The 18,305-nt window shown below is 47.4% G+C and overlaps 1 protein-coding gene across 1 annotated transcript in view; it reads right to left on the reverse strand.

The window, feature by feature from the left end:
* The window catches only part of ATRN (attractin), a 151,594-nt gene that overhangs the window by 6,389 nt on the left and 126,900 nt on the right, over positions 1-18,305 (reverse strand). Inside the window, exons 27-28 of the mRNA XM_054292950.1 lie at positions 14,562-14,669; positions 322-436 (exon numbers count right to left, since the gene is read on the reverse strand). Of these exons, the coding sequence (XP_054148925.1) occupies positions 322-436; positions 14,562-14,669 (223 nt within the window). The remainder of the gene's footprint in view (positions 1-321; positions 437-14,561; positions 14,670-18,305) is intronic.

The following is an 18,305-nucleotide window of genomic DNA, read 5'->3' on the forward strand; positions in this document are numbered from 1 at the left end:
GGATAGGCCAAGTGACAAGTTACCTTCACAGGTAATTACTGCAAACATGGCTGTACCTGATCCCTCTTTCCCCCACCCAGCTGTCAATTAAAGCATAGTCCAATATCATATGTTCATCCATCAATTGACTTTAGTAATTAACTCAAAACTCATGCTGGAAGCCAGCAGGGCCCAGACCAGGGAGCCTAAAATACCTCGAGCACATCCCAAGCTGAATTGTGGCTACAGCAGCTTCTGTGGGACCAGGAAAGGTGAATCTGTAAGGCTGGGGAAGGAGTCCAGAGTTAATGCCAAGCCACCAGAGACAACAGCAATGCTCACCTGACTGTCCTGGTGGTGGAATACCCCCGAGCCCTCGAGGCAGCCTCACGAAGACGGAGAGAACGGCTGCTTTGTTCCCAAAGCAGGGCTCCAGTGCAATGGGCTTTGGTACAGTCTGCAGCAGGGGAAACAGCGGGAGAAAACAAATGTTAAACAGCGTGTTACACCCTCCCTCCTCCCTCAGCATCACTCCTCCAGCTCCTACAAGCCCCAGGGCATGAACCACCATGAACCACACTGCTGTGCTGGGCAGATTTCCAGCACACAGCCAGCAAAGCTAAAACCACTGTCAGCAACAATCAAAACACGAGTCATCACAAGAAAACACATTCACTTAATAAAAATCAGGCTATTAAAAAGTCAAGCACTACACAAGGCTTATATTTCTCCCTAAATTCAATAACAAAGGAGCAGCTTATGTAATCAACAGGACTGAGGATTTGTTCCATCGACCCCATCAGCAGCCTGTCACTGATATCAGCACGCACCACCACGGCCACTCGATACTCCAAATTCTATTTCCACAATTTAAGTCCATGTACCCCCTCAACAGCACTCTGTGCATTAACACAGTAAAGAACATTTTCCCAAGAACAAAAATAAGTGTTCAAGGCCAGGCTGGATGGAGCTTGAAGCAATCCGGTCTAGTGGAAGGTGTCCTTGTCCAAGGCAGGGGGAATTAGATGGGCTTTAAGGGCCTCTTCCATCTGTGATTCTAAAGTATAATAGACAGTCATCTTTCTCCCTGAAGGAGCAGAAGACTGGATCCCTTGCTGACCTTCAGTGTCTGTGACCACCTCCCACTGCACTCTTGTGAAGATTTTACCTGAATGATCAACAGCCAGCTTCAGTATGTCATTAGAAAGCCAAAATGCAACAGCCCAGCTCAGAAACTAAAGTATGTTCTCAGCTGGGCCCCAACCCCACACACAGGTATGCAGGATCAGTGCTACTGTGGGCTGCAATAACAGTCAGATTAGCATGCAAGTGTTCACCAATGAGTACAGGTTCAGGAAAGTTTCTTATTTTGTTCCACACCAGCTAAAAAAGCTGAGAAACACTATTTTACCCAATACACTCAGTGCTTTCTGTTTTCTTGTTTAGTATGGACAAATTCCACTCGGCTGTTAATGAAATAATTAGTTCTTTTTCCAACAGGCATCAAACTACATCATAGTACTCAAATATTCAACAGAAACTCAATGCAATGCAAGCCATGAAAAAGCCTGAACAGGAGTCAAACATGCTGTTAAATTACTGCTGCTCAATAAAAAAGACAAAAGGAGACAACAGCAAGCAAAATGAAACTTAAAACTTTCCATATCTCCCATTTACTGCAACGATTGCAGCAGTGTTGGCTGGTCTGTGCCAGGCAGATAAATACATGCTGCATAGGCTGGATGATGGAAGCTGCTGCCTGCCTGGTTTACGACAGCAGGATTCTTCACCTCCCCACCCCCAACAAAGGGACCCAACTCAGAGTAAAGCTTTTCCCAGAAGGAAACAAGCACACCCTGGTGCTGGAACCCAGAGACTCAACTGCCAGAGGCAATGGAGGGAGCTTGGAGAAGGAACTGCAGGAATAGAGCCCACGGACCTCTGCCTTATGGGGGGAGCAAGAACCCAGCACAAAGCTGACTTTCTTTTGGACAGACTCAAGTATTTAAGTTATTCTACTGTTAATGAAACAGTTCTGCTGAATTCCAGAGCTTGGAGGGTGGCACTTGGGTTACAGAGAGCTCTTGTGCTCACCCTCAGCACTGAGCAGAATGGGCAGCAAGGACCACACAGAGAAGTGATGGAGGGAAGACAGTGAAGGAACAACTGAATAATAGACTGTATTTTTTAATACTTTTTAATGTATTTGTTTTCAATGGATTAATGGCCATGGAGCTGCTGCAGGGCTGGAGCCCCTCTGCTCTGGAGCCAGGCTGGCAGAGCTGGGAATGTTCCCCTGGAGTAGGGAAGGCTCCAGGCAGAGCTCAGAGCCCCTGGCAGGGCCTGCAGGGGCTCCAGGAGAGCTGGAGAGGGACTGGGGACAAGGGATGGAGGGACAGGAGCCAAGGAATGGCTCCCACTGGGAAAGGGGAGATTGGGCTGGGATCTTGGCAAGGAATTGCTGCATGGGAGGGTGGGCAGGGGCTGGGCTGGAATTCCCAGATTTGCTGTGGCTGCCCCTGGATCCCTGGCAGTGCCCAAGGCCAGGTTGGACACTGGGGCTGGGAGCACCCTGGGACAGTGGCAGGTGTCCCTGCCATGGCAGACCATGGAAAGGTGACCTTTAGAGTCCCTCCCAACCCATGAGGATGCTCAGCAACACATTCATCATCCTCCAGCCAACCTGCAGAAACAGGAGGCTGGAAAATCCATCTCAGGGGTCACCAAATCCAGTCCTCCACTAACACAGGCAATAGCACATAAAAGCACAATTCTCTGCTTTAGGAGCAGTTACACTTTGAGCCTGTGCCATCACCTCTGGGAGACCTTTCCAGATCCCCTGCTCTGGATCTCAACACTCTGCCACCAGAAACTTTCTTTTAATCTCAAATCGTTCACACTTCAATTTATTCATCTGCCTCAAGTTCTTCTGTGCCTTAATCCTCTCCCTGGGCTTTACCCTGCTGTACAGCTCAGCCCTCTTTTGGATCTCAGCCCTCTTTAGGATCAACTGGAAGAGCAACACTCTGAATTCCTTCCCTGAACACAAGCACTGCCTCCTCCAGTTCTCCAAGCGCCCCTCTCTGCTTCTCGTTTTCGACCACCTGAGAGACATTTCAGGCTCTGACAGTGCCTCTGTTGTGGTACCCAAATCACCCTGAGTCTCCTGCACGTCATAAAATAAAAAGAAACAGAAGCTGTTCATTATATAGCTCTCAGTCACAGAGCTGAAGGGACTTGGAGAGGAATTTAGCTCATCTCTCAGCCCCAGGCAAGACCCTCTCTCCTCCTCTGCCCTTTCCAACTAATGAACCCTGAGTGTGCAGCAGAAACTCTCATTATGCGTCCCTGTGGGCACAATCTTCCCTTTCCATGGAATTTTTATTCTGGTCCTCAAGGTCACACATCTTGCTCCTCTCTGCTCTCCTGGTTCCACAGCACAGAGAGCTGGGATAGGATGTAGCCCTGAGCCTCCTTCCTTCCATTGTCAACCTGCCCAGAAAACAATCAGAATCATGGAATCTTTGGGTTGGGAGGGACCTTAAAGTTCATCTCATACCCTGCAGGGAGCAAGGACACCTCTCACTGTCGCAGGCTGTTCCCAGCCCCAGTGTCCAGCCTGGCTTGGGCGCTGCCAGGGATCCAGGGGCAGCCCCAGCTGCTCTGGGCACCTGTGCCAGGGCCTGCCCAGCCCTCCAGGGAACAACTCCCAATTCCCAATATCCCATCCAGCCCTGCCCTCTGGCAGTGGGAGCCATTCCCTGTGTCCTGTCCCTCCAGGCCCTTGTAAAATCTCTCTCCATCTTTCCTGGTGGGCCCTTCAGGTACTGAAAGGCTACAATTAGGTCAACCCAAAACCTTTTTATTTTTCAGGCTGAACAATCTCAAAAAAGATGAGGGTTGGTAAAATACTGTTAATATTTCCCTGCATGGGGATCCTTATTTCTCTCAACCATGCACAGCAAGGATAATGATGCACCCAAAATCTGTCAAGCAGTTGCAAACTAATTTGGAAGGAATTAAGCACGACATCACTTTGCTGCAGCTAAGCTCCATCTTAAAACTAAAAGGGGAAAAATGGCCTATTGTCCATCAATCCAGCTTTTCCTGAGACAAGCTGCAGTTAATAACAACAAAAACTCGCCTAAAGAATCAAGTCCTGCACATTTATTTTTGACAGCCCCCATTCAGGCACCTGTTTTCTGAACTGTGACTCATTGTGCATCTCTGAGTGCTGCTCACGGCCAGAGACAGAGCAGGGAGGGAATGACTCAGAGCAGTGAGGGATGAGGAATGTGGAATTTGAGCAGGGAGGTCAGGAGTGAGTTGAGTGACAGAATGAGGAATTTGGAATTTGAGCAGGGAGGTCAGGAGAGAAGGACATGCTGCACCCTCTGCAAGGCAGAATCAGCGCTGGAGCCAGGGACCAGCTTCTGCACTCAGGGAGGAAAATGTGACATTTCAACCAGCAGCTTCACTGTGACCTGGACTGGAGACCTCACCAGCACCAGCCCTGCCCTGCCTGTCACCTGATGTGAGCTAGGTAGGTGTCACCAGGACACTGAGGGTCTAAGGAGCAGCTGGCTGGCTTCATCAAGTGCAATTTTGGTGGGGAGACCTCAAGAGCTCAGGTCTCCTTTCTTCGCCCACTCAAATAGTTTCTGAGCACTCTTATCTCCATAATCGCTCTGGATTATGGAATCCTCTGAGTTGAATGGGACTCACAGGCATCAGTCAGCCCAGCCCCTGTCCCTGCCCAGACCCCCAAATCCCACCTGGGCATCCCTGGAGCTCTCTCCAAAGGCTCCTGGAGCTCTGGCAGCCTCGGGGTCGTGCCCATTCCCTGAGGATCCTGGGCAGTGCCAGCACCCTCTGGGGATGAACCTTTCCTATCTCCACCTAAACCTCTCCTGACAGAACTCCATGGCCTCTTTTATTGCAGATCCAAGCCATTCCCCTGCAAGATTTTGAGTGAACATGGAAAGCAGAGATCAGATGTGAGAGATGGCTCTTAAGGGTAAACTTTAAAAAGGTACATAAAATAGGTGTATTTCCAAATTTTGTAACAACCTCTATCAGATGCTTAAAACCTGCCTCTGCCAGCAACTTCCATTCAGAGGTTTTGATAAACTCATTGTTGAATTAGAGAAGTGATTCTTTTTTACTGAAGGCTTAATGGCACAATGAAGTAGACATTATTCAAATCTATTCAAATAAGGTGCATCTCTCAGACACTCAGCACCAGAGGACTGCTTTGATAGGTGCCTGAACAGCAGAGTCCCATGGTGGGAGCAGATACAGAGGGGAGAACAAAGCCCTGGAGCTCGAGTGGGTGGGCAAATCCCACAGTCAATGGCCATGGTCAGAGCTGAGCTGGCTGAGCCAGCAGGCCCTGCCCTGAGGCACCTCTGGTCCTCAAAGAAAAACGGACAGCTGTGCCTCCAGCACATTGGAGAGACAAATTCATGGAGCTGATCACAGAAACATGGAGTGCTTTGAGTCAGAAGGGACCTTAAAACTCATCTTAAAGCCATGGGCAGAGACACCTCCCCATGTCCCAGGTGTTCCCAGCCCCAGTGTCCAGCCTGTCCTTGGGCACTGCCAGGGATCCAGGGGCAGCCCCAGCTGCTCTGGGCACCCTGTGCCAGGGCCTGCCCACCCTCATAGGAAACAATTCCCAATTCCCAAGATCTCATCCAGCCCTGCCCTCTGGCAGTGGGAGCCATTCCCTGGCTCCTGTCCCTGCAGGCCTTGGCCCCAGTCCCTCTGCAGCTCTCCTGGAGCCCCTGCAGGCCCTGCCAGGGGCTCTGAGCTCTGCCTGGAGCCTTCCCTTCTCCAGGGGAACATTCCCAGCTCTGCCAGCCTGGCTCCAGAGCAGAGGGGCTCCAGCCCTGCAGCAGCTCCGGGGCCTCCTCTGGGCTCTCTGCAGCAGCTCCACGTCCTCCTGCTGTTGGCCCCAGGGCTGGGGCAGCTCTGCAGGTGGGCTCTCACCTGAGGGAGGGGCACAGGGACACAATTCCCACCTTGCCTTTGGCATCAGCCAGGGCTGGGGCAGCTCTGCAGGTGGGCTCTCACCTGAGGGAGGGGCACAGGGACAGAGTCCCCCCTCTCCTGCACTGAATCACCTGAACCCTTCCCTGCAAGGGGCTTTCCATTCTCCTCTGCAGCAAAGCAGCAATCAATGGACATGATGGGAAAACCCCCAAGAACTGCAAGAATCAGATGTCAAATATTAGCAGAAAGCCAGTGAAGCCCTGCTGGCCTGGAAGCCGTGGGCAGCCCTTTCTGGGGAACAGGCAGCTCATGGTGCTTTAAGGGTCGTGACACAGCCCCGTGTTCCCAGAGGCAGCAACAGCTGCTCTCAGCTGCTTTCCACAGATGATTTTATTGGCCCAAACCAGCACTAAAAGCCAAGTAATTCCAGTTGTTTCTGAGTTTTGATGTGTATTTAGCATGCATAAAGAGTAAACCATTATAGACATTAAAAGCAGTAAGAGACAGATGAGGTGATTTCATTAGTCCAGCTTCTCCAGCAGGATTCTCCACATGAACAGGGCCTTTCCCAGGAATTTGTCTGGGCTATTTCTAGGGGACCCAGATGTGGAATACAGCACCTGTTCCCTTGGGAGTCAATTTCACAGCCAAATACTTTCCCCAAGTAGGTTGAATTGTGTGATGCTCAACCTAAACACTTTTATTTCATCTCATTATTTCTATTTATGCTGCTTGTACTTGACAAATTCAAAAAGTTAATAATGTGTCACATAAAACTAATGGCCAGAACAATAAATATTCTGTACAATTTCACAAACCCGGCATCAGTTTTATTTAGGTTCTGTGATATACTGCCAGCACACTGCATTTCAAGATGTATTAAAAAAATAATATGGACAATTTTTTTTCCTTAACAAGAAAACATGTTTCTGTGGTTTGATCAAATAAGTCTTACATGGTTTTCAATTTCCAGGAAGGAAATTAAAATAAAGGAAAAAATCTTATGGTGGTGGATGAGAAAAGGAACATTACCCAAACAGTTCAGTTTTATTACTTGATTCCACTTGTTCAGGTGATTTCACTCTTTAGAAAAAGGGTCAAATTCCATTTGCAAGTTTTTAAATTGTGCCATTAAAATCTGAGTGAACATTTGCAAAACAAGTTACAAGCAATTTCCTATTAAAAAAGATTATTAAGCTTTTAAAATTATATTCTCAGGGTAGTATGTGTGTCCTGCAAGATAGAGATGAATGAACTTCTAGCAATAATTCACAGTAAATGAGTTTAGATTAAAAATTTACATTTACCTTGTCTCTGATAGCTACTTTGGAATTTTAGAGGGACTGGGGAATGAGCTGACTTGCTCCTAGAACTGGGTTGGTGCATGAGAGAAACTAACAAAAATCACATTCAAAGCCTCAGATGGATATTAGCAGCCTGAAATGGGGAACACAGATCTGAGCACCCCGGATCTGCAGCCCACATGCCTCAAGCCCCACGGTGCCCCAGTCTGCTCCCCCTTATTTAACAACTGCTCCGTGCTGCCCAGGGCTCCTGTGAGTCCAGCAGCACCCAGCCACCAGCTCAGGGTGATGGAGAGGGACTGGTGAGGTGAATGTGGATCTCCAAGGCCATCAGCTCAGGGTGAAGGGCAGGGATTGCTGAGGAGAATTTGGATCTCCATGGCACCAGATCAGGGTGAAGGGCAAGGATTGCTGAGGAGAATTTGGATCTCCATGGCCATCAGCTCAGGGTGAAGGGCAGGGATTGCTGAGTACAATTTGGATCTCCATGGCACCAGCTCAGGGTGATGGAGAGGGATTGCTGAGGTGAATTTGGATCTCCAAGGCCACCAGCTCGGAGTGATGGAGAGGGATTGCTGAGGTGAATTTGGATCTCCATGGCACCAGCTCGGGGTGAAGGGATTGGTGAGGTGAATTTGGATCTCCATGGCCACCAGCTCAGGGTGAAGGGCAGGGATTGGTGAGGCGAATTTGGATCTCCATGGCACCCACTTGGGGTGAAGGAGACGGATTGGTGAGGTGAATGAATTTGGATCTCCAAGGCAGCTCCCCTGAAATGACCAAATCTCATGTCACAGTTTGAGCCTGGCCACTCATAGATGCCAACACTCATCCTGCTCCTTCACTTCCCAGCCACACCCCAGGGAGGGGTGGATGAGGCCATGGGGAGCAAATCTGGGAGATATGTGCATATATATGTGAGTATTTATTTTGATTTTGTACAGGTGAAGGGGCAGGACCTTTACAATTCTTTCCAAGCACTCAGCTGGTTTTTGCACAGGAAAACAAAGTTAAAAAACCCAATGAAATCGGACAGCTGGATGAAGATTGCAAACACAACACACAAAACAACTACTTGGCATAAATGAATGCAAATAAGTCCTTGATAATGCTATTGAGAAGCTGCTGGTGTTATTAGTACTTCAATCAGAGAGATGCTCGTTAGAGGGGAAAAAATGAACTTAGAAAATCCTTCTCCTGTTGGAAGCTTCATGCTCCTTCCTCTCCTTCCAGCAAATACCTCCTTATCAGCTAAAATCAGGGTCCAACCTGCGGAAATGTTTATACAGTCTTCAAACCTAAAACTAGCTAAAATCACTTATCAGCCAAATGTTCCCTAAATACAAGGCAGGCTTAACAGATATGTCTGCTGATCTCATGACAGCTCCCTTCCTAAGATCTATATTCCATATTATATCATGGGAGTAGAAAAAGTTTCCCCTATTTTTTTTCCCCTAATTTTGCAATAGAATTCAAAACAAGACACTGGGCACTTGTTTACTGGAAATAAACCGTCATTAGGTGAAGGTTTTATCAGGTATTTTTGTTGCTGTTTTGGTAGGAGGAATCACAGCCAGCCTCTATGGAGTTCTAGGGCAGCTAATCCACTTTACACATCTCAGCTGCCCAGGGAAAGCTCTCTTCCTACCCCTGGCATTCCTTCAAAGGGGATCCCACACTTTTCCATGCCCTAAAAGCGGGCCAGCATATGAGGAATAAACACCAAACAGAAAGTACAAGCTGGGCTGTCCTCCCTGTGTATTCCTTTGCCACCTCAATGCTCCAGGAGGGAGCCTAAAGAGTGGAAGTGATTTTGCTGAAAACAGAGACAGCACAGACAGCCTTGGAATTCCTCTGTATCAACATATGGAAAAGCTCCTAGAACCAGTAACTGCCAGAAAGCCCAGAAATAAGATTTTAGAAATTAAACTGCCTTTCCGAAGGGAAGCTGAGAAACCCAGAGCCTACCTTAGCCAGGTCAGGCAGAACCACACTGGCCTTTCTGGTCTCAAAGGCTGCATGTGATCCATCTCCAGCAAGTGCCACAGCAGATCAGGATTATTCCCTTTCTTTCCCCCCATCCCTCAATTTCATCCCCTTGCTGCAGCTATTATCCTTCTGAGGACAGGAATGACTTTCAGTGTATTTGTATCATCCTTGAAAAACCCTAAGCTGCTCTGTCCCCCTCTAACACATGTTAATCACACAAAAAGAAAGTGGTTCAAGTTGTGCCTCGGGGCATTTAGACTGGATATAAGGGAAAATTTCTTCATGGGAAGAGTTGTGAAGCACTGCACAGGCTGCCCAGGGAAATAGGCATCACCACCCAAGGAAATGCTCAATAACCTTGTGGATGTGGTACTTGAAGACAGTTTAATGGTGAACATGATGGTGGTGCTGTGTCCATGAATGCACGTGGTGATTTAAAGGCCTTTTCCAGCCTTACCAATTCTATGATTTGACACAGCCTGGTCATTTCTGCTTGATGAGGCTTTTGTGCATCACACCTCACGCCTGGCCTCCCTCCAAATCCTGCTCTTGCACAGAGCCCCAGTCTCAGCTCGCTGGAGCTGTCCTTGCCATGCTTACACTAACCCAGCTCACTGAAGGGGAGTAGGTTGGGAGATGTCACAAAAGCTGGTCCATCAGCAAATCTGATGGATCAAAAGCAGGTCAGCAACATGTGAAGTAAAGGGGAAGTGAGTCATCAAGAGTGACAACCAGAACAGGATAAAAGCTGTAAAAACCATCAGTTCCTTGGCCTTTAGTTCTTTGCTGAACTCCAGCTGCATGAAACAGCCCAAAATCAAGCCACATGTCAAAATTAACATGAATTCACCCTGTAGAAGTGCTGGGGCTGGCAGATGCTTCATTTCAAATCATTCCTCACCCTGCAGCTTCCCCAAACTCTGCACCCTGTGGCACAGGACTTACTACTCATTTCTCTGCCCCTTTACTGCTGGTTGCCACTTCATTGCAATATAAAAGGAATTTAACAAGGGTATCGCTCAGATGCAAAATACAAATAGACTGAAAATATATTAATTAATCTGTGGTACCCCCTACCCACTCTCAAATCAGCTCATCACTTTAGCTCTGCACTTCATGAACAGATGGGATCTTCTGGCAGCCTTTAAACCACTCAAAAGCACTTTCTCCCATAACAAAGCAAACTAATTACTAGAATAAGATGCTATTTCCCATCTATTTATCTGCTATTTTAAAGGAATCAGCTTGCTGTCTGATTCAGGATTTGTAGTGAAGCCCTCAAACAGCAGAATTAAATGCACATTGGTACAATGGTACAGAACATACTGAATGAACTTCATAAGGATTTTGCTCACCAAATGCTTCTCCCTTTCCCTTTAGGAAACTAAAGATCATGGGTGCAAAAATAATCAACACTTAGCACTGGCTTCACGTGCTGGATCCCTGAACACAGCACAGCAAAGACTGCTCCAGCTCTCCTCTGAAAGATTCCAAAATATTTTTTTCCAATTTGAGGATCATTCTTTCCCACTGCAACCATTTTCTTGTTGACCCCGTAAGTGCTTTGCTCAACCTCAGCACTTGCTTGCTAGGCTGTGCATGTTTTTTCCAAGGTAACTTCTTGCCTTTAGCAATTTCAAGATAGGTGGAAATCAATGTCAAAATTATAAACTTCCCAAATTCTTTTGGGAAAGCTTCTAAGCGTGGCTGCAGAGGATTACAAGACTTAGATTAATCCGATAACAAGCCCTAAAAAAGCCTGATCTACATCAATACCAGTTCAGACACTTGGATGAGTCCCAGGCACCCAAGGAAGTTAAACACACTTAGAAAAATAATTGCAATATTCAGCATGTCTGAACACACAAAGAAGCCAACAGATTTTGTAATAACTAAGCAAATTTAGTGGTAGATTTGTGATTCAGTGGGTATTTGTTGAGAGGCAAATAAACCAAAGCAGCTAGTTACGTGTTGCCTAGCTGCAGCCTCTAATAGGAATTGCTTCCCTGCAGGTAAATCACTTTCTATTACTCCTAAGTACCCCAGGAAAACTACTAATTGAAAACACAGTTCTAATACTGTCCAGCTGGAAAACATTAGCTTAGGATGGAACTAGCTTGACACTGGCTGCCAACTGGCTATGGACAATGGAATAGGAAATTAATCTTTTGCAGACAAGACATACCATTTTCCACTTCTCCTTTGTAACCTTCAAATCAACTCATCATTAACCAACAGCTTTGATTCCCATGGGCAAAGAAAAGCATCACTGAATTCATGATAATGCAAGTCTGGCTTTCTTGCAATTAAAATGAAGACTCCAATTTTGACATAGTGGATGGCAGTGGAACTGGAGGGCAGATACAACATCCAGCACCACAGTAACATTTCCCTCTTTTCTTGGCTAAGAATTAAAGAACAGCCAGACCACAAAGAGAAGCACAGTTGTCCAATTCTGCATTGCCCCAGCCCATCCTCCTGCAGCTCTCTCCTGCCAAGAGCTTTTTCCCATGCAGGTGCAAAAGGCATGAGGAGAAAAACCCAAGCTGCTGGCTAGTGTTAAACCATAACATCCCATACATATTCAGACTGGTGTTTCATTTCTATTTAAATTCATTTCCATGCAGGGACCAACAGGTCAGACTATCTCAGAAGCATCATTTCCCCAAGTTTCTTCCAACCCACAACGTTCCTGAGCCTCCTCTCCTTTTGTGAAACACTCGAGCGTTTTGTGACTACTTTTATTCCCTAGCCAAGTTCTAAAAGATGAGAAAAAAAACTATATAAACCCCATCAAACCTAGTAACACTCCTTGTCATGTGGAGGCACCCTTGTTCTGCACCCACACCTGCCAGCAGATGATGGCAGAGAGCTGGAAAGGGATGATCTTTAAGCTCCCCTCCAACCCAAACATGGATTGATTTTACAGAGTTACCATTGGCACAACATTTCAGGTGCACATTCATCTCCTCAGCTCCAGATTACTGTACAGGGTTTGTGCCATTGCATGTATCAGATCACCTCATCTGTGCCCAAAATTGATTAAGAAACATGTATCTGAGTTACCAGCACAGAGGCAATTACCAGTTCCTAATGATTTCTGGGTCTAAAATAGCACATTTCTCTACAGTCTTTCTTACTGTGCTTCAAACCAGCTTCTCCATCCATTCCAGAGGAACCCAAGGAGGCCAGACAAGATGAGGGCAGCAGAACAAGAGGAGGAATAACACACTTAGCAGAACTGAAGAGATCCAGAGCTTATCCTCTCTGTAGTTTGAGTGCAGACAACTTGTCAGAGATCAAAAAGTTTAGAACAGCTTTGTTCTGGCCTGATCCCACAGGAGAGGTGTTTTTAGCTACTTCCAGATAACAGAAGAAGATGAAGAGAAGGGCCCCAGACAGACAGACTGCAACCCAAAACCATCAGCAGCCAGGCTACATCCTCCCAGATCTGCCTCCAGCCTCATGAACATCCACATGCATCCCACAGCCTTTTTAATGAGCAATGAAATAAAAGTTCAGTCTGATTTGGTGAGTAACAATCTGATTTTGCAAGGGTGGACTCCCAAGTCTTGGTGAGCTGTCAGAGATAATAATTCCCAGTACCAGACTCATGACAGAAGCAGGGAAATTATAAAAAATCAGAAAATCTGAGGATCTGGAGTCAAGAGAAAGTCAATGGGGAGGAGAACCAGTCAGAGCACCCAAGGAGTGTTCCAGATACTCAATCACCTGAATTACTGAGGACCTTTGCAAATTTTTTCTTTACTTCACTATGCTCCAAACCAGGTACAAGACAGGATGAGAGGAAACAGCCTAATGCTGCACCAGGAAAGGTTCAGCCTGGAAATTAGGGAAAATGCCTTCCCAGAAAGGGCTGCCCAGCCCTGACACAGGGTCCCCATCCCTGCAGGGATCTGAACATCCTGTAGTTGTGGCACTTGTGTGGGCATGGGGCAGTGCTGGCACTGCCAGGGCTGGGGGAGTGGTTGGACTCAATGGCCTCAGAGGGATTTTCCAACCTTAACTATTCTGTGATTCCATATATTGAAAAGCTGCTTCTGCAGGGTGCACACCCAGAAGGTGGTGCAGGACACCAATCACATGGAATAGTATTAAAACTTGCCATGCCAGACCATATTTACATACAAATAAGGAAGAGCCAAAGCTATAGAGGCAACCTTATTGCCTGCACTTAGGCCAAGACTTAAAAATTATTACTCACCAAACAGAAGTTTTGGGGTCAGACTGCTTTCATGTGCTTTAGGTTTTTGGTTTTGTTTTTTTTAAAGAATAAGCTCTCTTGTTATAGTAAGAGAGTGTGAGAAACTTAGTACCTGGAGTAATCATAGAATCTCAGAGTGGTTTGGATGGGAGGGACCTCAGAGCCCACCCAGTGCCACCCCTGCCATGGCAGGGACACCTCCCACTGCCCCAGGGGGCTCCAGCCCCAATGTCCAGCCTGGCCTTGGGCAGTGCCAGGGATCCAGGGGCAGCCACAGCTGCTCTGGGCACCCTGTGCCAGGGCCTGCCCACCCTCACAGGGAATTTTTTCCCAACATCTAATCCATGTCTGCCCTTCTTAACCTTAAAGCCTAACGAGAAAAATTTTCAAAAAACTTCAGTCTAAATAAAACAAAACAATCCAGGTGCCTTAGATGAGAAAGAAAAATAATCAGTGTTTTCAGGTTTTTAGTTTTTTCTTTTTGTATCAAAGTCTGTGCTGGTCAAAGCATTACATCAAAAAGACCTTTGAATTAATTCATCACCTCTTAAATATGCTTTTACTAAAAATTCAACATGTTGTGTGTAAGAATGTGCCAGCCTGGTGTATGACCATGATTTCTTCATGCTCCTATTTGCTAATCACAAGATACATTGGAATATATATTTGTTATCAGAAATAAGTTAACATTACCCAGTACACAGACATGATTATATTCACACTTGTCTTGAGATATCACAGGGAAGGGTTTCTATTTGCAGCACCTACAACTATTTCCAGCCCAGTGCTCTCTGGTGTAAAGCTGAGATTTTTCTCTATTTCAAAGCATAAAAACTAACAAGGCAAACCCAACACTTCAAACCCAGCATCAGTATAAGATTAATCTGAACCAACCCAAGAGTTATCAGTGAATATCTGAAGGGATAAAAGCAAATTAAAATGGTGCCTGTTGGACCTCCTGGACTTAGAGTTTCTTGCAGGTATATACAAAAATGAGAGGATTTGGGATTGCTGTGTAAAGCATCCCTGGTTAATCGTGGTGAGGACCACCCCAAAGGCCCAGCTCTCACCTTTATGCTCCCCCCGATGAGATCTGGTGGCTCCTCATCTGTTTCTAAGGCAACGTTGATGGAGGCGAAGGGGCGACTTGCCATCTGTTGCATCTCGCGCAGGAGTTGCTAATTTATCAAACAGAAAAATATTATCATCATATTGTTCTGACACAAAGATGAAAGACAAATGTATCTAAAAAGTTTTGCCCAATACAAAGGGACATCCATGAATATGGAAAAAATAACCTCCAGGGGCTTTAATGGCCTTAAGAATACAGATAATGGTAAATATTCACATTACCACAATTTAACAAGTTATTGGAAGTAAAGTCGAATGCACAATGTGAGCCTGACACGTCTGGGAGGGAAAACGATCTGACTGAGTCTCCATAAAGCAGTTATTTACTTTTTAAACTGTTGTTTGTCATCACCTGTCTGATTCCCATTCCATAGGATTTGTGGGAATCATTCTGAAATTAAACTAGCAGCAGTTTGTAACTACTGTAAGAATGAAGTTGCTATTTTTTATAACAGCACCATGAAAACACTGTCAGGTTTCTATTGCATAATCCCCTTTTTTTATTGTTTCCTTGCTGAATACAGAAAATGGCAAACATGACCTTATTGCAAAATGTTTTATTAAAATAAAAAACCTTTTCCTGGGCAAATCCCCACAATCTCTCATGACACAAGGCATCTCTTTATTGTGCTCTTAAGCCCTTCTAAGCATTTCGATGCAGCTTCCCCTTTTTTAACACACAAAAACCAGATACTTTCTACACAACTGGGCTGGAAACAGCATTTCAGTTTTAGCTGAGCTGTGGACACACTTCTTGTTGGCTCCAGTGACTAATGTCTGATGGTGACAACACAGCCTGACAGGGGAGGCAGAAGCCAGAATTCCATGAGGGAAGGGGTCCAATGGGACTCAGTGTCTCTATTTAATAAGAGAAAAGGCAAACACTTTGTGCAGCATGAGAAAACCCAGTGCTCTTAACTTTAAATGCACGAACTGCCCAATGCTCTGACACAGATTTACGCACTTACCACCACTACTTATTACAGCAACACCAGTTATCCTCTGTTTTTAAGCTGGACTGAGGCACCACCAAATGCTCTCTAGAACTCTCGTCATTGCCACCTGCATTTTCCCATTAATTCTGGGCAATCTGACACTCCAAGCCCAAAGTGATCACTTACAGCACTCAAAAACCCCATAGAAAACCCCACGAAACACACTGTGCCCCAATATCCCCACGCAGCACACAAGAGGGTGAAAGGAAGGTGCTGTTCTCCAACAACATTGTTTGGAACTGATTCCCAGAATCACCCAGTCCCAGAATGGTTTGGATTGGAAGGGGCCTTAGGGACCACACAGTGCCACCCCCTCCCTGGGCTCAGGCCCTGCACACAGGGACAGACAGGCACACACTGGGACACACAGGGACAGACTGATGAACACAGGGACAGACAGACTGGGACACACAGGGACAGACTGGGACACACAGGGACAGACAGACAGGGACACACAGGGACGGACTGGGACACACAGGGACACACAGGGACAGACTGATGGACACAGGGACAGACAGACAGGGACACACAGGGACAGACTGATGGACACAGGGACAGACTGGGACACAGAGGGACAGCCAGGGCTGAGGCCCCTCAAAGCTGGGGCTCCTCTCCAGCTGAGCAGCCCCAGCTCCCTCAGCCTTTCCTGGGCACAGGGATGCTCCAGGCCCTTGCTCAGCTGTGCAGCCTCTGCTGGCCCTGCTCCAGGACATCCATGTCCTCCCTCCGTGCTGAGGATCCAGAGCTGGACACAGCACTCCAGAGGTGCCCCCAGGGCCAGGCACAGGGGCAGGATCATTCCAGAGCTGTCCCCAGGCTGGGCACAGGGGCAGGATCACTCCAGAGCTGTCCCCAAGCTGGGCACAGGGGCAGGATCACTGCAGAGGTGTCCCCAGGGCCAGGTACAGGGGCAGGATTCCCCCACCCTGCTGGCACTGCCCTTCCTGTTGCCCCCATGGTCCCAGGGGCTCCTTGGCCCCCAGGGCACTGCTGGCTGCTCCCCACCAGGTGCAGGACCCTGCACTGGTCCCAGTGGAATTTCAGCAGGTTCCTCTCTGCCCATCCCTCCCAGCTGTCAGGTCCACCTGAAGGGCAGCACAGAGGGGTTCCTGCCACCTCTGTGTCACTAGGAACTGCCAAGGAGCCACCCAGCCCTCCCCAAACCACTGATGGACCAAACAGCACTGGGCCCAGTACAGAACCTCGGGGGACACCACTGGAGACAGGCCTCCAACCAGACCCTATGCCACTCATTGCCACCCTCTGGAACCTTCTATGGCCTTTGCTTTGCCAAATCACCTAAAATTTTGAGACTCACTGCAGAGGACTGTCTCTGTAACTTGGGGGTGCAGGCAAGGCACGATGAGGCCAATGCAGATAAGCTTGGGGGGGTGTATGAGCTTCTATGGCTCTCAGTCTAGCTAAAAAAAACTGTAAAATTTTACTGCCATAAAAGGCATGTGGTAAAGTTTTCCTTAATTTTTGAAAAAAAAAAGAAAGGGGAAAAAAAAAGGCATTTTGAGCAGATTGTAGATACTGTCACAAAGCAAAAACCCAACAAATCCACACAAATGGAGTGTTCGTAAGCAAACTTGTGTGTAACTCACACTTGGGAAAAGGACACGAGGAGTGCTCGGGTATTTAAAGCACACCAGCAGATTGCAGACGAAAGCAAGTGTGAAACAGATTGCTGGGTTGTTGTTCCTGTAATTGTCCCCTTCAGCTATCGCAGAGTGCTTTGTTTAATGGCTATAAAATCAATGAACAAGCTGTCCTGATGAAGATGTCCAAGAGACTGACGAACTAAAAGCTATTAGTTCTTCAAAGGAAGTTATTTTACTAAAGAAAATGTGCAATTTGGCAACATGACTCCAAGTGAAGTCAAAAGTAGCTTTGAGAATATAGAACTACAGGATGGTTTGGAATGGAAGGGATCCAAAGATTATCCAGTTCTACCCCCTGCCACAGACAGAGACACCTTCCACTGCCCCAGGCTGTTCCCAGCCCTGTCCAGGCTGGCCCTGAGTGATTTCAGGGATGGGAGAGACACAGCCCCTCTGGGCACCTGTGCCAGGGCCTGCCCACCCTGCCAGGGAACAATGCCCAATTCCCAAGGTCCCATCCAGCCCTGCCCTCTGGCAGTGAGAGCCATTCCCTGGCTCCTGTCCCTGCAGGCCTTGTCCCCAGTCCCTCTGCAGCTCTCCTGGAGCCCCTGCAGGCCCTGCCAGGGGCTCTGAGCTCTGCCTGGAGCCTTCCCTTCTCCAGGAGAACATTCCCAGCTCTGCCAGCCTGGCTCCAGAGCAGAGGGGCTCCAGCCCTGCAGCAGCTCCGGGGCCTCCTCTGGGCTCTCTGCAGCAGCTCCACGTCCTCCTGCTGCTGGCCCCAGGGCTGGGGCAGCTCTGCAGGTGGGCTCTCACCTGAGGGAGGGGCACAGGGACACAATTCCCACCTTGCCTTTGCCGTCAGCCAGGGCTGGGGCAGCTCTGTACATGGGCTCTCACCTGAGCATAAAAATGCCCAAAGCAGATGAAATCAGAGGTCCAGGATGCAAGCAAAGCAGCAAATGCCTAAGGGAACATCCTTTTCCTAGCACCAGCTCCTGGTGTTATGAAGTTCCCCCTAAGTCATGTTATGAAGTTCCCCCTAAAAATTCAGAACTAATTTAAGAAATAATTGTTCTAGAACTTT

The sequence above is a fragment of the Melozone crissalis genome, unplaced genomic scaffold (genome assembly GCF_028551555.1).
Source record: "Melozone crissalis strain CALT ecotype California unplaced genomic scaffold, PUWL_Pcris_2 ptg000006l_1, whole genome shotgun sequence".
Lineage (NCBI taxonomy): Eukaryota > Metazoa > Chordata > Aves > Passeriformes > Passerellidae > Melozone > Melozone crissalis.